The sequence below is a fragment of the Thunnus thynnus genome, chromosome 9 (genome assembly GCF_963924715.1).
Source record: "Thunnus thynnus chromosome 9, fThuThy2.1, whole genome shotgun sequence".
Lineage (NCBI taxonomy): Eukaryota > Metazoa > Chordata > Actinopteri > Scombriformes > Scombridae > Thunnus > Thunnus thynnus.
The window spans coordinates 21,068,982-21,096,751 of NC_089525.1; the positions used below are offsets into that span (position 1 = coordinate 21,068,982).

A 27,770-nucleotide genomic window follows, 5' to 3' on the forward strand; every position below is an offset into this window, starting at 1 on the left:
ACTATTTCCTCCTTGGACAGTTACTCCACTATACAGACATTCTTGAGCTGACTGAGGGGAGTTGTGCCCATATTAGGAACATGTTACCTGATATCTGGCACAAATCTTGCCTGTGAGAGTAAAGTGCCATCAGTCTCAGCTGTGTGGGGTGTGGCTTTCACATTCACATCATTCTGCTTTGTTTTTGTTGGATAGATGAGAGAAATTTAACATATTTTATGACTATCACGTAGACTTTTTTAGTCAAAGATGATGGTTTTTGTTTGTTTGTTTTATTTTATCATTGAGAAGTGATGGGCATATAATTATTAATACATCTATCAATGTCATAATTTCTTTTGATGTTCCTAACGGTTTTATAAGATGTTGATTGAGTTAGGAAGAAAACCATGTATTCATTGGATGAGAAAATGCCACATACTATATATCATATCATGCTTTAGATTGTTTTTTTTTTTAAATATTTCATGTCTTCATGAAATCCATACAAGGAGAAGCCAAAACAACTCAGCTCTTTTCACATCACACACTAGGGAAGGCTTGACCTTTCTAAGTTCAGAATAGAAAATGTTTCTCAGAGACAGAATTGATCCCAGCGCTACCCGAGAACAAGGAATGATCTGTATACACTTACCATCATTCACAGGTCTGGACTACTGGATTGAAAAACAAATGACACATACTGCCGAATTTAGGCCATTTCAAGCCAGTGACCTCTTAAAATGAAGCAGTGTCTACCTGTGACTGCCCGTATGTTGTGACCAGTATAACCACTGACTTTCTATTCTGAGATTGTTTAATTTAAGGCTTGTAGAGGGTGTTCCACAGGGGGAAAAAAGCAAAAACCTCTGAAAAAAATAACAATTTAGTGCAACAGAAATACATTTTTAACTTTTCTTTTTATCATCTTGCAATCCTTAGGGGTGGCCCTGAATCCCAGGTTGAAAACTTCTGCACTTTTTAATTTTGGAGTTAACCCCTCTGTTGACTTTACCTCCCTCTGGAATATTTCAAATATTTAATAGCTTGTAGGCTTGAACTACCTGCCGCATTGCAAGACTGTGGAGAAACCTATTCTTAGTATAATAAGAAAATCCCTTCTCAGATTTATGCAACTCAAATAAAATCTCTTCTGACACTAATCTTGTTTCATATCTCTTGTGGATGGAATCATCTCTGGAGCTTGACAGCTACATTCTTACGCAACCCAGATGTCCAGTTATAAAGAGAAGGAGGTAAATGAGGAGACCATTACGGAGAGGACTTTAATCAAAAGCACAAGCTTCTGTTTATTGATCTTTGCACGCACATGAACAGGTGAGAGTATATTTACACAGATGTAAACAGTCAGTACCTGCAACGCAGAGGAAAAGAGAGAACACAATGTCTCCCTCTTTCTCTCACACACGCGCACACATCCATACGCACTTGCAAGCATGAATGCACACAAAAACAAACACACACACACGCTCACACAAACAGAATTTGCCGTATAAAGATAAAGTGGACTGTCTGAAAACACAGAGCACAGCAGGCCTCTTTGGTCAGCTACTTCAGACAAGAGTCCAATGATCAAAGCCTATCACAAGTCACCATTCGAAGGAGAGAGAGAGAGAGAGAGAGAGAGAAAGAGAGATAGAGAGAGAGAGAGAGACATACTGGCAGAGCAGTAGGCAAATACCAAAACCTTTATGAGCTTTTGCAGAGTTCACATTATTTAATGTGTCAGTTGAAGAACATTGGCACACAATTCTGCTTGTATATATTTTTCTTTTTTTTTTGTTGTTGTTGTTGTTTTTTCTTCAGAGAGTCCACCATCAGTGGAGGATGAAATGAGACCGATTCATGCTCTGTAGGAGTCACGGCAACAGCATTCAAACAGCGATTTGTTTGCAAACATACAAAGTACCTGAATGGTAAAGTGATGAGATGGATCAAATACAGTATGAAAGGAATTAATTCTTTACAAAGTAACAATTTAATTTCTACTCAACATTAACTCACCATTCATTAAACTGACATGAATTTGCTCATTTTTCTACAACTTTCAAACACAAAGGAAATCATATAAAAGCAGCCGTTAGATAAAACACACATCATAGCAAAAATAATAAGACAGATAAACATTCTGAATGGAGGAGTGCAAATAAATCACCTTGTTTTGTTTTTTTTTTTAACTTCATCATTTCCCTTCTGCCAAATAAAATACTCAACAACACAAACAAAAAGTATAAAATGGTGGAAAGAATAAATCATTTCCTGGATCATGTGGTGTCAAGAGGCATGCCTAATTAAAAAAAAAAAAAAAAGAAAAAAAGGCAACACTTTCAATGAGAAGTTCCTGCACAGCAGAAGATAACTGTAGAAGGAGAAGCGATATCTAAAAGCCTCCTCTTCCTTCCACCTCTGTATCATCCCCGACACACGTACACACACACACACACACGCACACACAAAGCCAAACTATCCGTCTCATTTCTCTCACTCGTTAGTTATCATCCTCTTGCATCCAGCCGTTTTTATTCTTACGCTCGCCAAGAGGGCAAACAGCAAAACCATTGTGTTCGACTAAGTCACCATGTCTGGAGTGTTTTCTGGCTTTTGTCCACATCAACACTGTGTTGCTACGGTGACGTCCTATCAACATTTCCTGTTAAACCCACATTAACAGCTGCTACTCTGCACCCCAAAGGAGATCAACAAAACCTTCTGTTCTTCTTGCACCAAAATAGCCTCTACAGTGTACGACGATTCACTGAAACAAGACTATAAGTTAAATGTAACACATCCCTTCATCAGGACCCTTTTAACAGTAAGAACTTATATGACTCGTGTTTTATTACTGTTCCTTTGCATCTTAATGCTACTGAACTACTGTTAAGCTATCAAACCATTCACCATTCAGAACCTTTTTTTGTGTACAGCAGAGAAAAACATCCAGCATATTAACAACTGTTTCCATTCTGGCATTTCTCCTAATGATGAACTGCCACAGTACCAATGTAAATAACTGTTCATATCCAACCATTCATTTAAATCACTAATTTCACGGCTCTCTTTGTAAAAAAAAAAATCGCCACAGAGAAAAACAATTCTCTGATTTTTACTAATGTCATACTGTGTGCTTACCAATAGCACTGTAGTAAGTTGCTTTAGTGTCAAATTTAGTTATTTTTTTAGATGTTTCACGAGAAAATTTGATCCAAGTCTCGACACCAATGCAACAATTGTAATAGAAAAAAGCTAAATGGGTATGACAAACGTGATTTAGCTTAAAGTTACTTAAGCTATGTTGCAAAAAAGAATACAAAACACTTTTAGGTCGTCTGCATCCGGTTTTCACAAAATGTCAAATGCAGGACAAAAATGGCACTAAGCTTTCTCCATTAAAACTCATTTGGATCTCGTTTTTCATACAACAGCCCTTCATTCTGCTGCGAGTGACATCAGCGTCTAAAATAAGGTGTAAATTCTCTCTCTATGTCACAGTCAAAGGTCATTGGGAGAGATCCACGACTTTCATTGCCTTGTTGCACTGACTGCATCAGTGGCGTCACATTGTTACACACTATTTACAGGCGAATAGCACAAACTGACAGCCCAAACACCCACTGAGTATATTGCTACCTTATGGACGGAGGTGTCTGTTTTGTTTTTTGTATTTTTTTTTGTTTTTCTGTTTTGTACAAAGAAAAAACAGCCTGACCACCTATTCTGAACTAGCTCTGTTTCCCAGAGCTGATCCAGTATAGGCTGCCAGGTTTAAAACTACAATTCCCAGGCACTTGATTGAAACCAAATGTACAGTAAAGTTTGTCCACTGGGTCAGCATGCCTCCAATCACACTAAGTGATGCACAGAGAGAAGGCAGCAACATTCAAGGTCAGACCCAAAACACAAAAGCCCTCGACCTCCGGTACAAAGAAAACAACAAGCATCCTCAGCATGCATATCAAAGTTATAGTACTCTTGTGATATACTGTACATAGACAAATTAGCTAGTGGTTGGTACTTTGACTTGCATTTACACACTAACACATGCTGCTAGACCCCCTGTGTAATGCTACAGTAAGGTGACTGACACACAAATTTAAGCCAAACTAAGAGAAACTGGCTTTCTATTGAATACCGAAGAAACCCTGCAAATAAATAAGACTATATTACAGTTATGCCAGAAGGATGTGGAAAACAAGCAGAACGAGAATGAGGTAGAGACAGTGATTTGTGAGAAAATGTAGCTGAGAGGAAATATGTGGAAACAAAGCGAGAGGAATGAGGCAAGGTGCGAGAGCAAAAGAGAAAAAAAGTGGAAGAGTGATGAAGGAGAAGTCAGGTACTGGTCTTTTGCTCAATGGCTCGGGTCAGTTTGACTCGGACGGTTGTCTGGGTCTGCGTTGAAAGACGGATCTTCACATCCGTAAGCGGTGATGGGGGTCCGTGAAGGGCGGCTCTGAGTCATCCATGGGGAGCACCAGACGTGTGCCCCTCATCACCAGCTCATGATCTCCATATGTTAGCTCTCTGTCCAAATCCTCGGAGTTGGCACCACCAGCGAAGCCTGGACCGCCGCTGGTGTGGGCACCGGAGGCGTCTGTACTGACCGTGATGTCACCGTAGGTCAGGCTGATATCACCGTCTGTCAGGATGAGGTCAGAGTCGTCATCCTTCAGCTGGCACTCGTTCTGGTAAGGAGGAAGAGGAGGATGTCAGATAACTCTGCACAGAGCAGAATAAAGCAGAGGATGTGACTTCAACGCTCTATAACCACTGAGAGAAGCTAACAATTTACCAATAAAATAAGAGTTTAAAATAGAACATCTGTGCTGCATGATCCATCATAATAACTTTTTCTTAACCAGTAACACAGGATGAAAACTTAACAAACGCAGTTCTGTCATAAATAGCTCCTGTATGAACCAGCGTCTGACCTCAAAGGCCTGTGGGCTGGTGAGGAAGCGGGCGAGGGGGCCGCAGCAGGGAGGCAGTGTGGCTGTGAGAGGGGGGCCGCTGTGAGTCAGGATAGGCTTCAGGTAGCTGGAGAGGGGCTCGAGTCAAGTACAATTAACGTAGAAAACAAGCACTGACAGACAGTCATTAGACACAACAAACAGAGATATCAATGAATGCAAACAAAGTATATTGAAAGTGTGTTATTGTTATTCACATGAAAAGGTCAAACAACTCAAATTAAACTTATTAAAATACATTAACCTTAATGACCTTAATACTACATGACCAATAAAAGAGATCATTTATCTTCAAGTCTGTACGTGGCACTCCCTCTGCTGTCTCACACTGTGAACTACAGAACTCAACACTTAACATGTTACACAGATAACACATCACTATCAAAGTACAGTAGTTCCCAAAATGGGCGCCGCAGCACCCAAGACGAAACAGTGGTGCTGTGAGAATAATCATCAATGTTTATCAATTGTGTGTTTTTAATAAAGTTTCACCACATAAAAAAAAATGGCGACATTTACATTAACTATATTTTGTTACATTTTTTAACAAAAGAAAACATAATAAATAAGTAATAAATATCAAAATCATTATATTAGCCTATATTACATATATAACTTCATATGAATATAGCCTAATATAAAATAATATCTTACATTATATTAAAACTGATAAGCTTCTGTGTACATATAGGCACAAGTTATATTGAAGGTTGGATGCCATGACAAAAAAATTTCCTCTGAAGGGGTGCTGTGGTCTAAAAAAGTTTGGGAAGCACTGATCTAGTAGTCTTCATTGACGCAATTACAAATCTATCAATCCATCAAATCTATCTTATAATCGCTGTGGCTGATACAGCCAAATATGCTGTAATAGTTAAAAAGGCAACAGCTTATTAAAAATACAGAATTTCTGTGAGCACAAGCAAACTAAAACATGTTTTTATCCTCTAGGAGTTTATGACCTTGTTAAAAAAAACAACAACAAAAAAACAATTTGTTGCCAAAGGATACTTGTGGTCGAAGTTGTACCAAATTCTGAAAAGCCAGGCACTTTCTTGTTTGGTGCTTCTTCTCTCTGAGCCTTCAGCAATACTCATCTGTATACACACACACACACACACACACACACACACAATGTGGTTTCAGTTTTTTTCCATGGTCTTCGTATACCAGATACATTAGAGTAATAGGTATTTCACAACAGCCACACTCACAGAGTTATCTTGGTCAGAGTCCACACCCACTCTGTTAAAAAAAAAAAAACAGGAAAAGAAGCACACATGTAAATCAGTCGCTATCATCAACTATCAGAGCAGAACAGTGCTGTGAAGCGCGTTTCCCTTGTTTAACGAGTTCCTAAGCAGCAAGGTTCCAAGGAAACGTAGGCGTACTGTGTATTATTAAGTGTCATCAAGTGTTATCTTGAATGAATCTCGAGTTGATATCAGTACCAATGAGTTAAACAAGACAATACCATGAATACCAGAGAGTCTGGCCAATCCGAGAAAAGTATTAGAAACAAGTTAATCTACCCGACACCATCTGAAATGTCCTGATGTGTTAAACTCCACCAGTGTTACACAAAAAATGCTAATTGTTTGCAAATCTAGTTCAACCCAGGACTGGATCTGACAGGAGCAGGAAAGGCATACCGTATGCGCTGGCAGGACAGCATCTGGGTGGTGCCACCGCCACAAATCCAAACAGTGAAGAAGACCACGAGCAGTGTGGTGGAAAACATCATCTGACGGGCATATGTGGCTGTGTCTCTGATTGACAGGGCAAAGGTCATCGCGCCTCGCAGTCCTGAAGAGCACAGTGGGAACAAAGTTACACATAAACAACCATCCAAGGTCCTTGATAAGACAAATCAGGTGGTATCTGTTGATTAGTGTCAAAATAACAATAAATGTCTTCACTGCTAACCCGCAAACATCATCATGTGCTGGAAGTTAGATCTGATCTTGTTGCGTCGCCCCAGATTGAGAAGGAAGGAGAGCGGGTAGATGTTAGCAGCTCTTCCCAGGAACACTGCCAGCTGGGTGGGAACAAGGTTAAGGAGAGGACAGCAGAGCACAAAGCTAGTGAAGCTTCCTCACTAGCCAAAAATATGATCAAGCAGGAGCTCATCAGGCTTTGTGTGCACCAGGTAGTTTCATATGCAAAAGATACAAAAGCTCCAACGATGAACATGGGATTGAAGACGTGGCTCTGGAAGGTGAACAGGGTCAGACCCATGTAGGAGAAAATGAAGTTCTCTGCCAGGAAATTCAGCAGCTCAAACAACTGCAACACAAGAAAAACAACGTAAACTACTTTAAATGACAGCATGCTTGGTTGATGTACAGCTGAAGGGAATAAGAAGAGATACTTACATTCACCAAGAAATAAAATATAATTAACATGTCATTGACATCAACCAAAGTTGTATTACATTTAAAATCTCAGTGCACTTATAAACGCTCTTTTTGTTCCTTTATATATCAAATAAATAAATTTTTGTTGATTTAAACCCTTTTTTCCCTTTCCCTTTTTTTGGCCTCATTTCATTTTGTGTGGAGTGAGCTTTATTGTGACATTGCAACAGTCAAAGTGACTGAATATGTGCTGAGCCAAATAGCACACAATAAATAACAGCATACTTGCTTTGCCAACAAAACCATTAATATTATATCACACTGTAGCTTGTAAATTGACACAATGCTTTTTTTAAGTTTTGTGACATTTTCACTTTCAAAATATTTCTTACTTAAACTGTTTGCCAGAGTCAAAACTTTTTCCTCTACTTTCGAAATAAAAGCACACACACACACACAACTCAATACTTGGAAGTATACTGTAAAAGAAAGGAACAACCAGTTGTGTGTTGTAGTTCATGTCTGACCTGTTTGGTCCTGTCCTGGGACTCAGGAGACAGGTTATTGAAGGTGTAGTGGGCCTGAGTGATGCCACAGAACAGCACTGCCACCACACCTGCAACACACAACGAAGAAACAGGAAGGACAGAGGATCAATATCAACTGATTATTAAACATATGATCCATTAACAATAAAGTTATGCTCATCTGATTCTCACAAGAGCATTTTTTTTTTGCTTTTGCTTGGCAAGTACATTTCAGCAGTGTGGATGCTAGTTGACATGAGGGGTGAACCACATGTCCTCCAGCTGAAGCTCACTCTCTGTATTAAAAATATGAAAAATTTAATTCGATCAATAGGATGGGAGCGAATTAATTTACAGTATATTGTCCCTATCTTGCCATGTTTGTATGTGGATGTGCGCTGTGTGTGTGTTACCTGTGAAGCCACAGGCCTCAGCCAACAGGAAGGTGCTCCATGACATGAGGAAGAACAAAGCCGTCTCCAACAGCTGGAAATCTCTCAGCTTGGTGAACTTGGTCACGTACGGAGAAAAGTCAAAGAGTTTAACAAGATGGTTAGACAGTGTAAAACTAATTGGTATTAAACTTTTATCTGTTATTCTCACAACATCAAAGAAAATATTTTTTTTTCTTGAAATAAGTGAATCTAAAAAAAATCTACTATTGCAATGAGATCATTTTATTTGTTTCCAAAGCAAAGTTATGTATCAAGGATAAAGTGACAGCTTCGAATAGAACAGCTGTCCTTACCTCAAAATACTGTCACATGTTTCAAGTGGGATGTAGTAGTGTACATTATACAAGTGAAATATATTGTTAACAGGTCCTGTTATCTATGCCTTGTTATACAAGATTGTACCACTTGTCATTAGTTAAATTACTAATGGTACTTTATGCAGTGTAGTATTTTACAAAACACTGGGATTACTTACAGTGAGTAAATAATTAAGATTTCATTAAACATTTAACTGTGTTCATGCTTTGTAAACATGCTCCAGTGGATGGATTTAACATTGTATTAACTCTTATTAATACCACTTTAAGAAACTGTTATTCTTATTTGCTAAATAAATAATAAAACAGCAGGAAGGATATGAGAGCTGTGACGACTCCGGTGGCCACTCCCAGAGCAAAAGAGCCGCTGAAGACTCCGAGGAAAATCCCAAAAGACTTCAGCATCGCCATGACTTCGAAGATGTGACTGTTGTCGCCCTCTGGCTGGTACGCTACGATAGACCTGATAGAACAGCAAACACATCCTCACATTTAATGGCAAACACAAAGTGTGGAGAGAGTAAATCATGTCGAACAATAAGAGAAATAACTGCTGACTAAACACATTTATGGAGTTCAACATGAACTTATAATACAACTTATTAAGCTGAAGTTAAATCCTGCATGATGTAACTGCCTAACATGTAAACAGAGGACTTATCAGGCAACTGCATAATCCACTGTTACAGTAGAGCTCTTTGTGTTTTCCAGAAACATTTAAGACCACATAAAAAACTCACTCATGTAAACGAGAGGAATTATTTAAAGAGCAATGTAGAGGTCAGACGGTTGGAACAAAAGTATATCAGACTCTATTTGTATAGTTCACTGTTAATATTTAACTTCCTACAAAGTGACCATAATCTCATGCATAAAAGTCTATTGCACTCTATTGTTGTACTCTATCGCTGTGTGAAAAGAACATGTAATGTATCCTTCATACTGCACATGCACAACAAAATCTCCTCTGAAGTCAACATTTCTTGCAAGAGACACTTTGCAAGAAATCCTGTGGAGGGGTGGAATAACAGATTGTAAAAAATACTTAATGTCATGGTGTAGTTTTGGTTCACTTTACAGTTTCACAGTGGACGTTGTTACCGTTACATGACATTAAATTCATGGTGGAAGTAAAGGAAAGCCATGTTTTGTCAGTGAAGCAAGGAAGAGAGACGAAAGAGCTATTTCCTCCTCTAAGAAGATTTAATCCAAATAAAGAGATACTAAATCTGATACTAGATCTGATGATAATGTTTACAGAGTTCCAGGAAAAGGCAGCAACATAACTTAACTGAAATATCTCTGTTAATGCTATCATGCACTGTGCAGTACAGTTTTTTTTTTTTATAAAAGAAGATCACTTCTTAAAGAAGAAAATTGTCAAAAGTTGTATCAACACTGGAATATCCCAACCACCACCCCACACACACACACATACACACTTGGTTCAATCACTATTTGAACCAAGTGTGATTCTGAAAGCAGATTTATTCATTCTCTCCATTCACAGCCCCCCCACACTCACAGAACAAATCACCAGGCGTTTTGTCTATAAGCATTTCTGGCATCCTGCCCTCTGCTTTGGCATTTGTATATACAGTAATTCCAAAAGATAACAGGAATGTGCTCTTAGCTGACTCACAACATCAAAAACAGTTAAGTGAAAAGAGCAAAAAATAAATGAATAAATAATGAATGAATGAATTATCTAAAAACAAATGGCCGGTGATCTGTCATGTTTGTCCCAAGGCACTGCAAAGGCACACACTGCCATGCTCTACTTAGTCCACCCGTTCAATGGGTCGGTCACAGTCTCTCCGCGGGGACCGGTCCCTCCACTGTGCTTGCTATTATAATTTACAATTCTGTGGAAATAATAACAAAGTCTCATGTAGAGCAGGAGAGGAAAAACTGAGTGTTCGCTTAGGGACCACTTCGTGTTTAGCATGGTGTTAATGAAAAGCTGTTATTAGGTTAGTTTAAGGTCACTGCTCCATCGATACAAAATGCATGACTTTCACTTTTGCCGTTTCTCCCAGAAAACAAGTAACTTAGCAGTTCTGTACACATTCAGGATGAATCGATCCAGACTGACGGTGTGTGTGATTGTGATGTGAGACTTACGAGGACAGAACCACGGCCACGGCGTCGTTAAGCACACTCTCTCCAAACAGCAAAGCATACAGATCCACGTCTACCTGCAGCTCGTTGAAGATAGCCAGGACTGTCACTGTGAAACAAAGATAAACTATTTTTACCACGTTAGGACTGACCCAAATAAAGATATATTTCATCAGTGATATGCAGGTGGCTGCGTCCAACTTCCAAACTAAATATTAAATAGTATAAAGTATATATTCAGGTTCAAAGTGCACTATTGTGGTAAATATACTTTACTGTTATATACAAACAGGAAATAATAATGCTCTTAGAGTACCTCTTGTCCCAACAGAGGTTGAATGCACTCATTGTAAGTTGCATTGGATAAAAGTAATACAATAATGTAATGTCATAGAAGATGATTCAAATTACAATTTTTTTGAACACTAATAACAATTTGAAATTTGAAAAATGGCAGTAAAAATGTGTTTCATGAAAATTAAATCACTTTAAATAAAATAATTCCAATGAGTTCTTTGCAGTCAGGTATAAGATTTTAAATTTGGTGGTTTGGTTTAAATTTGGTAGCCTTCTGGTCAGGTATACCATACGACATCACTGCAACATCTGCAGTTTGATCCTGGCCACAGACTCCTCTCTCTACCCATGTTTGCTGTCAACTTAAGGCAAAAACTACCTTTTTTAAATTATTAAAAAATAGCAATCGTATTGACGGATACCCTGAGTTGAGGTATTGAAATTGGTATGAGGAGAGAAAAAGGTTGGATCAGTGCATTGCTACTTTGTATAAGACTTTTTAAGTATACTTCTTTTTGTTACTTTTTTCCCATTGTAAATGTGCTACAGTTCACATACTCAATACACAATAAGTATATTATATGCAATTGCACAAAAGCACATTTTAGGAATTGATGGTGTCATGTTTATGAGAAAAAACACGTACGTGCTACCAGCTTTCAACAACTTCAAGAAAAAAATTGAATACAGATCTTTAGTATGACCTGCGAGAAAGAAATTCAACACTGGACAATGAGCACCAGCGTACGCACCAGGGTCTGTGGCAGAGACAATGGCGCCAAAGAACAGACAATCTGTGAAGAAGAAGTCTCCACCCAGCTGTCCCACCTTCTTCATTAGCGTCACACAGCCGTACATCAGCAACCTGATGGAAGAACAGCAGGTGGGTTTGCATATTATCAAAAACAGCTCTGACTTCTGCATGTGTGAAATCAGATCAGTGGATCTTTGTCTTATTCTTACCCAATGACAAAACAAGATATCACTGTCCCCAGAAAGGCATAAGCCAGGATGGATCCCATGTTACGGAAAAAGTGTCTCTGAAAGACAAAACACATCAAACACATCAATCATGAACATACCGATGATATTTTAAGCCATTCATCTACAATAAATGCTTAGAAAGATGAGAAAGATTAAATGGATTTAAGCATTTCATACTGAAAAGAAGACATTTTGTCAAAAGTAATCAAACATGTTAAAAGCAGTAGAAAGAGTGCCTGAAATACTACTTTACCCTTTTCAAGCTGTAGCCAGCATGGAAGATGATAGGTGGTAGGAGAATATTGAAGAACACTTCAGGGTCAAAGGTCACCTGAGTCACAAACAGAAAACAGTATCATATCACAGTTCTACATCACTAAAATAAGAAATCAAAGAAAAATGCTTTCAAACAAATTGTTATAATACTTCTAAGCTGTTGCATTACTGGATAACTGAAATAAATGAATTAATCATAAATGACACATCTGGGACAGCTTGGGGCAGCTTCCAGGACAGTCAACAATAGATAAAAGTCAAATGACAAGATGGGAAAAAGGAACAGCTTCTACACACAGGCAGAGACAAAAACAGATAAAAAAAAAACTGCAGCCTCTGTGGCACTGTATTTATTTATTGCTTGCTTGTATGACTTTCTGAAGAATATAGCATGAAATTAAAATGCTATTCAGCAGACAACTTTAAAGTCCCAGATGTCAGAAATGCACATCAGCACATGGCATAATAGTTATGGCTTCAAAATCTCCAAGTGACCCGCAGGCAAAGGGAAACTGTTCTCTTTCTTTCATCAAAATCTTTCTGTAATGTTTTTACACATCTCTGAGGAAGGAACCACTTTCCACCTACACAACCTGAAGTAATAAACCTTTCTCAACACTTTTTGACTTTTTTTTTTTTTTTTCAAAAGTACTTTATCAAGCTCTCCTAGATCCCCTAACTTGGTTCTGTACTTCTATAAATGAAAAAGCTATTTCATTTGGAAAATTGAAGGATCTCCACAAAGAAAGACAGAAAATCAAACTTAAACGTTTCACTGATACGACACCAGCAGTAGAAATAACATGAAACTTATAGAAAGATATATAGAAACATCATGACACATTCATCAATGTAAGCAATTCTGACAAAAATCCAACTTGAAACAATAACATGATGGCCTTTACCTTGCGCAGCATCTCGTTGTCTTGCACCTCGTTCACCTCGTTGGCGCTGATCTCCCCTTTCAGGGTGTACTCATAGAATTTACCACTGACGTTGACGAGCAGAGTGGCGGGGCTGGCGTTAACATGGCAGCTCATTGTGACGTTGCTAATATCCCTGGGAACATGGATGCCATAGCGCAAGACCACGCCGACAAGTAAGCCTGAGTAGGATAGAGAGGGAAAGTGAAGGAAAATTATACAGAGGGGAGAGTTGATTAATGTACGTAGGTTACATTGTAAAAAGGGATATGCAGAGTGATGCAGAGAGCCCTAAAATGTTTCAGTACTATTATTAAATGGAAATGAAATGTCTGGGTTTGGGAGAGAGTATATTCATAACCTTGGAAAGCCAGGCTACATGTCATGAGCTCAGCTTTTGCTATGAAATTTAAGTCTAGTAAATATGCATTAGAGAATAATTTGCCCTGTTTGAATGTGTACAACAATGTGGAGATTTTAAATGATGACTCTAGAAAACAACTGCAACTGTTAGACTTGTAGATTAGACCTATAGTCAGGATGAAGTTGAGTGGAGCTATGCTGGGAATTACGTGACCTCACCAAACAAACAAAACTACCCAGAGTGAAGGAGATGTCAATCAAGCTTGTACACGCCCACTCTTCCTTAACGGATGCCTTTTTCATAGCAGACGTTTTGACTGATCCTAGCGGGAAAAGTGAGCGTGCACAGTAGCTGGACCCTGGAACTGACACATCTAAATGGAATGCAGTCCTCATTGTTAATAATTACAGCTGCGCTTTTCCTGCTTTGACATCAAAATCAAAATGTCCGCTGTGAAAAAGGCCAAGTGAAACACCTGCGCGGGTGGACTGCGGTTGTGTAGGGTTTTTTTTTATCAACTATTAAAACGAGTCATTGTAGATATAAAATGAAATGTGATTCATTTCATAACCAGCTTCTCTTCCATTCAGAGAATTGGCTGGAGGGAATTTTGACAAGTTCCACCTTCTCATTCCAGTTTGAAAATTGGACGCAAAGACCAGTAACTGTCCCGTCAGGTGTAGGAAGTGTTGGTGTCTGAGTGAAAAGAGGAACAGTCAATCACCTATTGTGCAGCCTATTTGAAGCAAAGTTTGTTTCACTTCTTACCAGGCAAAAATCTGAAAATAACGTAGGCTACCTAATATAAGAGGGTTACTGTTCTTCAACTCTTTTGATTATAATCACAACCCTGGTCTCATTTAAAAGGTAAATCTTGGGCAAAGCGTCGTTTAACAGGTTAAAGCAGATTCATTTTTGGCTTTGCCAGACCACATGTCGTTTAGGGAAGTGAAAGTGTGGATTGGCTTTGCTATGCCACGGTATTTACTCAAGTAGACAGTTTTAGTTACTTTTCAGATGAAGATTTGACACAATTGATAATTTTATAATCTTTTAAAATACAACACATTGTTAAAGATGAAACCAGTGGTTTCCAACCTTTTTGGCTTTTGATGTCTTACAAAAAGCAGCGTGTAGTCAGGGTCACATTTCAGATGTCTATGAGTTGTTAACAGATCCACCAAATAGTGATTTTTCCCTCTAAACTTCTCACATGGTTTCATTTCAATAAATACTCAAATGATCCAATATTTCACCAAAAATCTAAGATTAGAGAAAAAGTGAAGTGAACTGAACTGAAAACAGATTTGCGTATCACAACTTTGTTGTTTCCTCTTTCCTCTCCCATTAATTATCTCACAACCCCTCAGATTTACCTGGTGAGCCCTTGGAGGAGCCTGACCCCAAGGTTGGGAACAACTGGACTAAACTAGCAAAGTAGTTTCAAGTAGTTGAAACTAGCTCCACGTCCAGCAGCTACAACAGTAACATGCTGCTTACTCACTGATGCTTTAGTATTAATAATCTAATGATGTCATATATAATAATATAACAGTCAGAGGGACCAAACCACTACTTTACTTCGTTACTTTAAACAAATACTTTAACTACATTTTACTGCTAATACTTTGGCACGTTTACTTAGGTGAGATTTTTCATGCGGTACTTTTACTTGTAATGGAGTATTTTTACATTGCTGTATTGGCACTTAAACTTAAGGAAAGGATTTGAGTGCTTCTCCTACCACTGCCTAAAATGCTTAGCTGCTTATGTGTCATTTACAAGACTAAGCAGGGTGCAGAGGAGGCGTTAACACAGCTGTAACTAAGCATGTTACCTTACAGTATCTACCTGCAACAGCCTGATGCCTAACAGCTTATTCATCTATTGCCAGGTTTAGAAGTATGAAGCCTTCTACTGACATACATTCATTTCAAATCTAGTCAGCACTACAAAATAGTCGTGATGGCACTGATGACGTCTCTCAGTCACGCTGGAGCATCTCACCATAAATCATCGCCAGCCCGGTTTCGTGCAGAAACCTGAAGCGCCGGTGTTTGAACAGCCAGATGGTCAGGATAGTGAGAGTTAGGAGCATGATGAAAATGAGCAGGTCCGCGCTGTCCTGCCTGTGGCTCTCCTCAGCCTTCTTCTCTGTAACGATGTTCTCCATGGCACTGTCCTCCTGAGGTGAGGATGCTCGGCAAACACAGACGCACACAGACAGGCTCACTAGCACGAGCAGCCACAGCGTCCTCGTCGCCCTCCAGGCGCTGTTGACAGTGAGTTTAGAGCCCATCTCAGCTGCTCGGCGGCCAAATGCGCCAATGTCGTCGTGGATAAAACCCCAGACTTTGTGCAAATATGTTACACGAAGTGGGGGGAGTGGACTGCAGAAAGACGACAGCAACAGAGGAATCGATTCCGGCCCGGAAGTGAAATGTCTCTTCCCCCGCAGAAAGTGTACAATGTTTATTTCGAAATAAAAGCACCAGAGGAAAATTATGCTAGTTTGAATCATTTCAAATAGAGACCATTTCGAGCCACGAATTGATTAATCCCTAATGTGAATTATGAATGAGCAAAACGTTTTGATATATACAATATATACATATTTTCATAGCTGATGAGACAATAGTTGTAATTGGGAGCTTTTATTATGAAATCTCAGATTTTCGTCATCATTCTGAAGAGGAAGTGAGACTGATAGCGAGAGATTTTCTTTTCCTAGGATGGCGAAGTCACGACCCGCCCCTATTCTGCCTCTGATTGGCTGACCCTGATATTCTTACCTAATCCCAACCAATTTCATTCCTCATGTGCAAACCTAACCAACCCAACCAACAAAGACAATGAGTACTAGCCAATCAGAAGTAGAGTAGGGCGGGTCATGACTTCGCCATCCTGGGAAAAATTTGGCTTGCGGTTTATCTGTTTAATTTTTTTTCTATTATTTTAACAGTATATCTGATTAATTTATATGCACAAACTTGAGTCAAATGAGACAACCATTTAACGATTAATATAGTTGATTTTTTTTTTTAATTAAAAAATTCCGATTATGTCTGGGGGGTTTCTCTGATGCTGGCTTCGCTTCACAAAAGACAGCAATGCTACTATGCAAAAACAGCTGGATATAATTTTATTATTTTGCAACATAAGTGGTATTTGTGTGAGTTTTTATTTTTTCGAGACTGTCATCAATTTTAACAAGTCTCGCGATACAAAGTAAAAGAGCGGAATTTATGTGCCGTTCCCTTTTATCGGAAATTATTGGTTTAGTTATATATTGATTTTATATATTTATATATACTAATCCTGGTCCTTCATTTCATAAAGCCAGCGTACAAAAACGAGTTTCCATGTTTTATGTTGTGTTTATGATTATTTCATACAGCATATTGTGGTTTTAAGTATGATTTTTAATAACGTGTGATAAGTGTGTGCCCTGGATGCCGAAAAGGGTTACATTCAAAATTTCCGAGGAGGACTTGAACGCAGCAAGACGTCGCAGCAAGACCTGATTGTTCTGTGTTTCTGAACTGTGTCGATTTTTGGTTGAAATCGGCACAGTCAGTCTTTCCCTCTCAAGTCTTAGGTCTTTCCTTCTTTTTACCATTTGAACACATTTATGCAACGGCAACGTCCAAGTTACGAAAACGAAAATGACATCTAAACTGAAAGGTACGTTGGCAGCTTTTCCTATTGCTAAGCTAACGTTAGCTTGCTAGGTAACAACGTTTTTCCCTCTGTTTTTGTAAACAATAACCAATATGTCTGCCTAGTGTTTTTGTGTGGAAAAGAACATAGTAATAATAGCAATTAAATACGATTACGAGCATATGGATGCCACACGGTGTGAACAGTGCTCGCAACTGTAATAACTTAGCAGCTATTTCACCAGGGTTAATTAATGTTGTGTTTGGTGCATCAACGTTAAGTTACACACACCGTCACACGAACTGTGAACTTTTGCAAAAAAAAGTCACTTGCTGTATTCAGTTAATGTTGGCTGTAGCACAATGTCGCATTTAATGTGATTTCATTTTAGATGTAAGTCGTAGTTAATCTACTTAATCCTACCTGACTCACACTTCTACTGCAATGGCAAAAACAAGCCTCATGTATAAATTGTATCATATTTATTATAGATCACCTGAAACTATGCTATTTTATTGAACAGTATGAGCTAATACTTTTGAGAGACGTCACAGTACTGTTGGTTGTTTTACCTATGATGACGGCTGAGATCAGGTCCCAGCCTGACAACGTTATCTATCACTAGGAATCAAGAGAATAATTATAAAATAGCTCTTGTGATAGTCTAAACATATAAATTATTGTAGTCGTTCATATTCTGCTCTTCCTATAGTTCAGTAGACTTTATTTACATCTAAAAAAAAAAGAAGATATGTTTCCAAAGTAAAAATAAAAAAGATATTGAGAATACATGTAGCATAAATGTTTTCTTCGTTATGTGGTAGAAGATATTAAACAAAAATGAGACAAGCAGTAAAAGATGGCAGAGAAGATGAATTTAATTTTGAAGACTATTCCAAAAGTGGGAGCTCTAATAGCAAGGGCAGAGTGATGAAACCATCCAAGCAGTTACTTGTGTTTATTCAACATAAAACTAAAAGAGTATCCTCTTTAATACTAGACAGAAGCCAGATACTGTATATGGCACTGTATATTACATCTATCTGTATGTTCTTAGTGGATTGTTTACTGTATATTGTACTTGCATAAATACATAGCCAGCAACAGTAAAACTGATTTCTTTGATTTTTGGTGATGTCTTTTTGTTTCTAGTTGGGAAGACTGGCTCTAAGAATAAGGAGGATGCTCCATATGAGTTGGAGAGTCAGTTTATTCTGAGGCTGCCTACGGTGAGAGTGTTTTACACACTGAAAACACTTTGCTCTATTAAATTCATTGTGACCAATTGCTGAAAATGACATTGATCATGTTTTTCTTTTTTAGGAGTACGCCTCAACAGTAAGAAGGATTGCCCAGTCTAGCAGTATGAACATGAAAGATAGACTCACCATCGAGTTGCACCGTAAGATGGTTTATCAGTGGCCATAGTCTGACCTGTGTGACAACATTTATCCTATTTGACTTAGATATTGCTCAAACATAAAACTGTCTGGTTATCCATTAAAAATCCAGTCAAGAACTAAGTCTAGATTCTGAAATATACATATGGTAAATATGTGCAAATACATATGTGTATGAGTGAAACATTCATTTCTCATTCTTTGTAATTTTTTACTTCAAGTGCACTCGTATTCAGTATCTGCATTTTACTGTAGCACTATCATCATACGTAAAATAACCTTACGCTATGCCATCCTTTAAGTCTGGAAAACTTAAAGGATGGGTTCAAAATTTTTCAAGTCTGTCTTAAAACAATAGTCAGGTGCTCAAATGAACATTGAAAAGAGGGGGTTTTATACTAATAAGACAAAATCAGGAAGATATCCACTTGATTTGACTGTCTGATTGATGAAGCCTCATATAAGCTTCAGATAAACTTTTAAAGATATTTTTGCACAAAAGGAGGGCTGTGGATTTTGACCACACACATTGTAAGCACATTTGGAGGGGATATTTTAATAGTCCATATGAAAAGGAGGAATTATTACAGCAAGAAACACCTCTTTCAGTGTTTATACAGACACCTGACTGTTGTTTTAAGACAGACTTGAAAAACTGTGAACCTGTTTTGCAGGTCTTAAGAATAACAAATAGGTACACATCTACTGTTTATCAATTTCATTGTTTACACACACTTTGTCTTAACTTAACAGTGACTGCAGTGTCTTAATGGCAGTGGTTACCACATTCTCACACACAGTATATCATAATAATCGATCATGTCGTCCCTCTTATTCGTAGCTGATGGTCGCCATGGTATAGTGAGAGTGGACCGTGTCCCTCTGGCCTGCAAACTGGTGGATCTGCCCTGTATGATTGAGTCTCTCAAAACAGTGGACAAGAAGACATTTTACAAGACTGCTGATGTCTGCCAGGTAGAACAGCAATATAGCATGAAATTAAGGACGTACTCTTCATTGGATACGTTTGTCTAGAATGCTTGTTTAGAATGCTTTTAACATGTTTACATTAACATTTAAAACTTAGATCATGTCATGGTGTTTTCATATTAGTTACAGTAGTGCTACTACATCAATCAGTAGAATACAGTGTCATTTACCATTCATTTCTGCATCTGTTGGTTAGATGCTGGTGTGTACACTAGATGGAGACCTTTACCCTCCTTTAGAGGAGCCCACTGGCACCGACCCGAAGAGCAAGAAGAAGGACAAAGACAAGGACAAGAAATTCATTTGGAACCATGGCAGTAAGTAGGCAAACGTGTACACACAACTGCTTTTTGAGAACTTTGCAAATCAGTAATTCAGGAAGCATCAATGCCCTCCGCAGCTGATTGAGTCATTTTGACTTCACTAATCCTGTTTTTTTTTTTTTTGTCTCTAGTCACTTGCCCTCTGAAGAACACACGCAAGAGAAGATTTCGGAAGACTGCGAAAAAGAAGGTTTTGACATTTTCATTTGCCCCTCAGCTCTCCCCTCCCATCCGTCTCTTTAGCATCCCGTCTGATGATCCATCTCTTTCCCAGGCTTTCTTCCAACAAGACATTTACATTTCATAAAAGAGAAACTCTGGTGAAAGTGAAAACTAAGATTTACATATAAATAAAGTCTTTCCATCTTAGTTTGCCCCAAAGGCTTGCAAAAAAAGCAATTTCACTATTGCTCTGATCAAAGTGAAAGCGAGTGTGCTTGAGAACTACACTTCTACTTTGTCTTTTGAATAAATCTTCCTGACGGTGCAGAGCTGAGCCATATTGATTTGTCTGCTTCTGTTTTTAATCGCTAATGTGCCTCCTGGCATATGGCCAGCAGCCTTTGTGTGTGTGCGTGTGTTTGTGAGGAAGAAGAGAGCGAGATAGATGCCGCTAACGCTACGTGTAACCCAATCTCTCTTTCCTTTCTTGCAGTACATTGAATCTCCTGACGTGGAAAAGGAGGTGAAGAGATTGCTCAGCACAGACGCTGACGCTGTCAGTGTTCGTATCCTTTTTAAACATTTACAGATATTTTGTATGTCCATCTTGTAAAGCCTAAAAAGCAGGAAGCACATAAGCAACCAGTAGAAGCAAAACAACACTATTGTGCATCTCATATAACAGCAAAAATATTTTGAACTCAGATAAGGAGTGTGCATCATGTAATGTGACGTTTTAAGTGATTTGAGGGCAAACATAACCTCACTCCCATCTAGCAATCAAAAAGGTTATTCCAAGGCCCAAGTAGGTGTCCTGACTCCCGCCCAGCTCACCTGACTTGACTCTGTCTAATGCCTTTGTGAGAGAGATGCACTTTGCAAGAAGTCTATTAGTGCTCTAATGAAAGTCTAAACTTGCCTGACAGAATAAGAGCACAGCAGGGCGGCTTTGAGTGGCTGCTTGCTGTGTTTTAATTGAGATGGACCGTTCATTATTATTGCTTAGTTGGTCACAGTGAAGCTAGTTTCTAATTATAGTTTTAGCATCGCATGCTGCAGCAGACACACACATGACACACTAATGAATGTTAAAGTTAAGGCAGTTCTTGTGGATTATCATGAGGTTTTTACCCTTCAAGTCTACTTCAAATGGAAAGTGAAAGATTTGAAAGACCGTGAGTCTCTGAGCATAACACTTCTGAAGGTTGAGTGGAATGCACTGAGGGTATGTTGACCTTAACCTATGATTGTCAGGGTGGGAAATAATAGCGGAGGATGAGTCCAAGGAAGCCGACCAGCATGGCTCTCTGGCCAACCTGGACTCATCACCTGGCACCTCAGGACACAAAATGGGCCATGGGTCCTCTGGTAAGTGAAACATATTGAGCTGCAACGGTTAGTCAATTAGTCGATCAGTAATCAACTATTTTAATATGTAGTCATTTTGAGTCTTTTTTCAAGAAAAAATACTAGAATTCTCTCCTTCCAGCTTCTTAAATGTGAATATTTTCTGGTTTCTTTAGTCTTCTATGATGATAAACTGAATATCTTTGGCTTGTGGACTGTTGGTTGGGACAAAACAAGACATTTGAGGTCGCACCTTGGGCTTTGATCGCCATTTTTCACCATTTTCTGACATTTAGAACAAACAAATAATCGATTAATCGAAAAAATAATCAACAAATTAATTGATAATGAAAGTAATCATTAGTCGCAGCCCGACTTATATATCTAGTGAATCATCAGGAAGAAGAAGCTTAAAGTGATGGGCGTTGTTAGCAGGGTGGCAGACGGTTTTTGTGCACTAAGAAAACAGATTCTTAACACCATTTTAAAACTTTCTCAGTCAGGTCAGGGTGTATGCCAGTTCCCCCATTCAGTTAAAGAAGTTAAAAGTGCTGCAGTTGCTACAGTAAGTTTAAAGAAAAAGTGTTGAAAGGTTGTTTTGTTTGCACTACTAAAGGCAAATCAATCAGTGTGCTCCAATCCTTTTTTCCCCCTGAATTTTGCTGTCCTTGTTCAGAAAAGTCCCTGATTCAGCTGCACATCGTTGAGTGTTGAGTGGAGAACCCTGTTTCACCTACCTCAAACATATCTTTGGCATTTCTGCACTGCACCATCTTGTTACTTACTGTCTAACATATACATTAATACTGATAAGCTACAATGTCCCAATTTATTGGTCAAACTCTACAAATTGACAAAAGTCAATTTTGATGCAAATCTACAATGAAATTATAAATCTGTGAGTAATAAAGGTCTATCTGCTTTTGCTGGGAAAAAGATGTAACGACTGCGATTGGACCCTGGTAGCTTTTGTGGTTGACTTGACATTTTGCTTTGTTGCACTATGCCTTCACCTCAACAGCATTTTTCCTTCTTCATTTCAAACACGCAAACCACCCGTGCTACTCGATAGCCTCCACCCCAGCAGTATGAAATGGAAATAGAGAGCACCTGAGCATCAGTTACTCTTTGACCGAAAAATTATTTTTGCCCTGGTTTCCCCAGAGGACCTTTTTGGCTTCTAGATGTAGAGTAAGTGTGCTGGCACTCATAGGTACTTAGGTGAGAGGTGTGCACGATTGTAATGATTAATATTACTTTAAAACACCCAAGTGCAGTAGAATGGTTTGGTAACAAAGGTGTTTCACAAGCAAAACATGTGTCATCTGTATACTTAGCCTCTACAATTTCAGGACTACTGATTGGTTTCTTGCTGTGTGAATGTGCCGAACACAAACTGAGAGCTGAGTTATGCTTCTGTTGCACCACCAAGTGTTAAAGCACACAGTTGTTTTTTTTTTTTTTGCCACACCATGAGTATGCTGGCAGTCTAGAGCCAACATTAATTCTTTCAGGCTTTTATTATACGAAACTGAATCATAACATCTTCTGTTTTTAACTCTCAATAGTCTTGTCTCTGTGACCTAGATCGAACCAAAGCAAGTGCTCTGAATTCTCGCTGTCTCCCATCTCATGTTAATAACACTAATGTGCATTCTGCATGGCCAGCCCAGCGTGACGAACTGAGGGAGATCTTCAACGACATCAGTAGCTCCAGCGAGGATGAGGAGGACGAAGGGGACCGGCACGAGGACGAGGACCTGAACATCATGGACACAGAGGACGATCTGGTCCGACAGCTCCAAGACAAACTCAACGAGTCTGATTCTGCGCAGCATGAAACCGACAGAAACAACCAGATAGGTGAGAGGATATCAGGCTTTCTATTGAAAAGTTACAGGTCTTGACAAATATCTGAGATGCAGGATATTGAAGTATGAAATATATTCTGTCTTTATATAAATACTGACGTGGTTTAGTATTTGTTGTTGTCAAAAAAGAAACAGTTCACATTCATTACCCAATTGCATTAGATTGCACAGGTGTACCTAATAAAGTGCTCGGTGAGTGTATATCCTGTAGATGTCCATGTGGTGGGAGTTTATTTACATGTGTTATAAAATTGTTCACATGTTTAAGCTATTCAGGAAAGTGGACGAAGTTAAGTTCTGTATGAGTATTATGCAATCTTTCCTGCTGTGCTTGCAACTTGAGTTTTCATCTCAGTGTGAATGCTGATTCTTTCAGCTGACTCACTCGGCATACTGACAATTTTTCATTCTTCAGTCGGCAGAGAGCTTGACATGCTGATTTCAGAATGGACTAGAGACAGTCCGACATGAAATTAAATCAAACCCCCTGTCAGAAACTTGTCAAAAAAAGAGGTCAAAAATAACCTGAGCCAGGTGTCTGGACTTCTAATCAGAGCTGAGTTTTTTAGGTCATACACACACACACGCTCCACACTCAAATGTGTAGCCCTACTCTCACTTGAATGCACATGCTGTGCCCTCGCACACAGGGATGCACATACTGACAGGGCTCAGCTCCCCTCCTCATCTAACTAGTCTGACAGGTGTTGTGGCTCAGCGTGCAGCTCAGACAGCTGTCCAGCCTGACAGCTCAATGCCTTCTTATCTACATACATGGAGCTGTCAGTCAGCAACATTGCCAGCCAGATCCACCCAGCAGAGCTTCTCCTGATGCGTCGGAGTCTGGCTGGTCATAATTCTGGCAACCCTGCAAAGTTGTAATAAATGGGTCTGCAGGGACTCCTCCCCGCTTTCTTTTGCATATTATATGGGCTATATCAGAGGACTGAGAGTCATTTGAGGGAAAGAAGAGGACGGATACAATTAGTTTGGAAGATAATGGTGGTGGAGCCACAGGTTGTTGTGAAGCACTATCACTTTAGCTGGATTTAATGAGAACCCTCTGTGGAGCCCAGAGCAGACTGATTTAGCTGTGTCTTTTGGTGCTTCGGCCTGCTGGCTCACGTCCTTTTTAAATGGATTTGTTGTTCCCATTAAGTGCAATTTGTCAAACTGAAATGAAGGCATCCTTGTGGTTCGGCAAGCAAAGGTGCATATCTTTGTCCTCATGGCTTTTTGAGTAAGGTGTTGTTCTCAAATTATGTCACATCATCATCTCTCTCCCATCTTTTTGCCTCTACTCTTCACTGCTCAAGAAAGCAGAAGCGTAAATGATGTGTTTTCGAAGTGTTTTTATGACAATCATAACACATATGAACCTCCTGCTGTTCCCTGCAGTGATGGAGTATCAGGTGCAGATCAACAGCATCAAGGCCAAGCTTCAGGAAACCCGCGCGCGAAAGAAACAGCAGGAGGAGCTCATCATGAAAGTGGAAAACCAGGCCCTCAAAGTGAGCAATGAACACACACACACACACTTTTTTTTTTTTTTTTTTTTTTTTTTAACATCAGAGTCATTCAGAAACTAGGTCTGCATGTACAGAAACATAAACAAGAACATGTAGATGAGCTTGGAGGCAAAAGTCTTCATGCAGCATAAGGTCTGTAAACAGTGATGTGAAAATATATTAAAAAAAAAAAACTGATTACATGCATTGTTGGAGGCCATTATTTTGCTTTTTGTATTTTTTAAAACCTTAAATATTGCATTTCTCTCGCCAGCTTTTTATTGTATAGGCATTACCATGCAGAAAAAATGGCATGAAAATTCATTGTTCTGCCAAGCGTTCTTCAGTGGAGACTTTACAATGAGTGAAACATGAGCAGACATGGCCCTTTTTTACGTTGCCATTTAGAGCTCTCATTGCCCGGTGTTTTGGGACCGTCAGAGCCCCATCTCCAGTCGTTATTATCACAGTCGCAGGGAAAAGGTCAGCTGTCTCTGACTGGCATTCCAAGTGGCCTTTCTGTCAGAGAGGAGATAGTGACATGAGCAGCCCAGGCAGACACACATTTAAAGCCATCACAATTTAATGAGGCTCAGCATGTCGACTCGAACAAATCTTGTTTGTCTCTCTTCTCACAGAATCGCTTCCAAGCCTTGTTGGATGAGATTATTCAGCAGGAGGAGCGGGAGATGGAGCAGGTAAGAACCTTTTTTTTTTTTTTTTTTGTAAAAGCCGAGGATGAGTGCTCGCTGTGAGCTTTTCTACAGCTTTCAGCACTTTGCATGAATTTATCTCATATGAATGTCAAACACCATGTTGGCACACGGCACTGTGCTCACTGTCCATTTTAAACCCAACCGTTTTCATGCCTAATAGCAAAGTTCAAATTCAATCACGTGAAATTTAATTTGTCAGCAGCTACCAGCGGAGTCCATTTTTTTTTGCAGCTATGGCATAGTGGCCACCCACTGTCTTGGGTCGTTGTTTGTATTGACAAATGAAGGCAGTGAATTAATGTGAAAAGACATGTTAATCATCATCCACTTACCCTCCAATTACACCCCGAGGCTGTCGGGCATCAATCACGCCTTCTATTTTCTGCTCCAACAGCTGGCCTCCCTGCAGGAGCAGCTGGACTCACTGATCGAGAAGTGACCACCAGGGGGCAGCCTCATGTCATCTTCAGCCACACACACCTGAAGAGGAGGAGGGGAACCTTCATCCAGGCTTTATTAGATGACTTGCAGTGTCATTCCTTTCAGTTTATGAGTTGTTTTATGAATTACACATAGAGCATACAGCTTTCTGTGTAAAAAAAAGTTTTTTATTAAGTTGACAGAATGTGCTGTTAGTTAATGTATGATTAAAGTTTTTGGTTGCCTTCAAGGAAGAGTATTGTGTCTGTTTTGCTTGTCATCCTAAAGCTAATTGTACTCCTAGTTAACGCTTTTACCTCAGCTCACCCTGTTTGTACTGCGTTACCTGTATGAAGAATAAATTGTGTCAATACACAAGTGTTAAACAAATGTCAATTTTATTGCATGGATAAACCACCTTCAGTGTTTTTAACAAGGTTAATATATAGCTGACTGGCATCTTTGCAAATTCTCACTGGCTTATTTAGTGCACTGTCCACTGAGCTAAACTGACTGCTAAACTGTGCTAATAACTCACCAGAATCCTGCTTTAAATGTTATTTGAGTTTGTCGGGTACTCAGTTGATTCCCATTCAAATGTCAGCAGTGATAGTTAAAGGCTAAAGGGTTATTTCCTGTCCACTTACCTGTGTGACTTACAGGTCTACAACCATGGCCAGACAGCTGCATTTTTAGACGTCATCAGATTACTCTTCTTCCAGAATGATCTTTAGTTGTTCGTGAGTGATCTAGACCTTTCTTGTCCACATGGTTTTGGGCCTGGTGGTCATCCCCGCCTCCTTTGCTCCTTCCTGTAAGGATTGCTCCACCAATTGCAGGAGTAGGCAAGGGATTATCTCCTGAGATTAACGTGGCCATCTCCAAACCCTGCTTAATCCTGCCATCTGTCAGAGAGCAGCTAACCAGCCAAGACTCTCACCACTAGGCTAATTAGAAAGCCAGAAGAACACAGACCTAAGAGGAAAAAAAAGAAATCTCTAAAACACACACACACACATTTCTGTCTGGTACTGCTCAAGGCAGAGAGAAAATGGAGGAGACATACCTACTCAATTATCCAGGGGTCAAGAAGAAGATTCTTGCTGGAGGCACGGGGCCGATGCCACACTTTCCACCTGGGACAAAGGTAGTCTAACTGCTAACCTGATAACCCAAATAATCCTAGATTAAAATCCAGTATGTTAGAAATCATGATTGCTCGCATAATTAACACTGTGATGTAATTAATGTTCCATAGCAAAATGTCTATTTTTAGCTTGTGTTGCATTGCCCACTTCAATTAGATTCTAATGAATTATTCATGAAGTGAGGAAATGATTCTGTATCTGGCTCTTACACACAGAGCAAACATTTGGTCAACCAAATTGCAACATGTTTTTTGGCACTGGGTCTGGGTTTCTGTTCATCCACTGATCTGCTGGTCACCGGCTTTTTTCCCCTTCTAGTCACATCCAGCCATATGGCACTGAGCCTGGACACTGTGACAAACATTTTCCATGACAATGCCAGCATGAATTTTCATTTACCTGTGTGTCCATATTACCGTGTGTGTGTGTTCCTTACCCAGTGAGGTGATTCCCAGTTGCTCGCACAGTATCAGACCCATTATACACAATCTGTCAAGCTATAAATAGGAGGTTACATGGAGCCAATATAATTTTAGACTCAGAGTTATTGTAAAGCCTTTTATCTTTTTCACATGCAAACAAACAGATGGAACTCATAATGAATACAAGAATGTCTGTGTACCAGAATATTTGTGTT

General features: G+C 39.3%; 2 protein-coding genes across 2 annotated transcripts; one reads left to right on the forward strand and one right to left on the reverse strand.

The window, feature by feature from the left end:
- Positions 1–1,264: 1,264 nt before the first annotated feature.
- On the reverse strand, positions 1,265–16,037 carry slc9a6a (solute carrier family 9 member A6a). Its single transcript, XM_067599646.1, has 16 exons — positions 15,596–16,037; positions 13,207–13,406; positions 12,279–12,356; positions 12,005–12,081; positions 11,794–11,906; positions 10,748–10,853; positions 8,945–9,086; positions 8,265–8,370; positions 7,852–7,940; positions 7,140–7,253; positions 6,894–7,005; positions 6,620–6,773; positions 6,182–6,212; positions 5,979–6,064; positions 4,929–5,034; positions 1,265–4,682 (listed from the first exon to the last, which is right to left on the reverse strand). The coding sequence occupies exons 1-16, from the start codon at positions 15,885–15,887 to the stop codon at positions 4,410–4,412; spliced, it is 2,079 nt and encodes a 692-aa protein (XP_067455747.1). The 5' UTR covers positions 15,888–16,037; the 3' UTR covers positions 1,265–4,409.
- A 1,024-nt stretch (positions 16,038–17,061) lies between these two features.
- On the forward strand, positions 17,062–26,363 carry taf7 (TAF7 RNA polymerase II, TATA box binding protein (TBP)-associated factor). The gene is made up of 12 exons (XM_067599647.1): positions 17,062–17,272; positions 18,401–18,477; positions 18,572–18,650; positions 19,490–19,623; positions 19,835–19,955; positions 20,093–20,151; positions 20,617–20,689; positions 21,378–21,491; positions 23,139–23,333; positions 24,740–24,852; positions 25,488–25,547; positions 25,960–26,363. The coding sequence occupies exons 1-12, from the start codon at positions 17,254–17,256 to the stop codon at positions 26,002–26,004; spliced, it is 1,089 nt and encodes a 362-aa protein (XP_067455748.1). The 5' UTR covers positions 17,062–17,253; the 3' UTR covers positions 26,005–26,363.
- The last annotated feature ends 1,407 nt before the right edge of the window (positions 26,364–27,770 follow it).

What these genes read in the sequence shown, in the direction of transcription:
- slc9a6a (XM_067599646.1), bottom strand. Translation starts at nt 15,887, where the DNA reads ATGGGCTCTAAACTCACTGTCAACAGCGCCTGGAGGGCGACGAGGACG. An exon ending in TGAGGCCTGTGGCTTCACAG is followed by an intron (nt 7,941 to 8,264) that starts GTAACACACACA and finishes TGTGTGTTGCAG; the next exon opens with GTGTGGTGGCAGTGCTGTTC. An exon ending in ACTCTGACCAAGATAACTCT is followed by an intron (nt 6,065 to 6,181) that starts GTGAGTGTGGCT and finishes GTGTGTATACAG; the next exon opens with ATGAGTATTGCTGAAGGCTC.
- taf7 (XM_067599647.1), top strand. An exon ending in ATTCATTTGGAACCATGGCA is followed by an intron (nt 19,956 to 20,092) that starts GTAAGTAGGCAA and finishes TTTTGTCTCTAG; the next exon opens with TCACTTGCCCTCTGAAGAAC. An exon ending in CGACAGAAACAACCAGATAG is followed by an intron (nt 23,334 to 24,739) that starts GTGAGAGGATAT and finishes TGTTCCCTGCAG; the next exon opens with TGATGGAGTATCAGGTGCAG.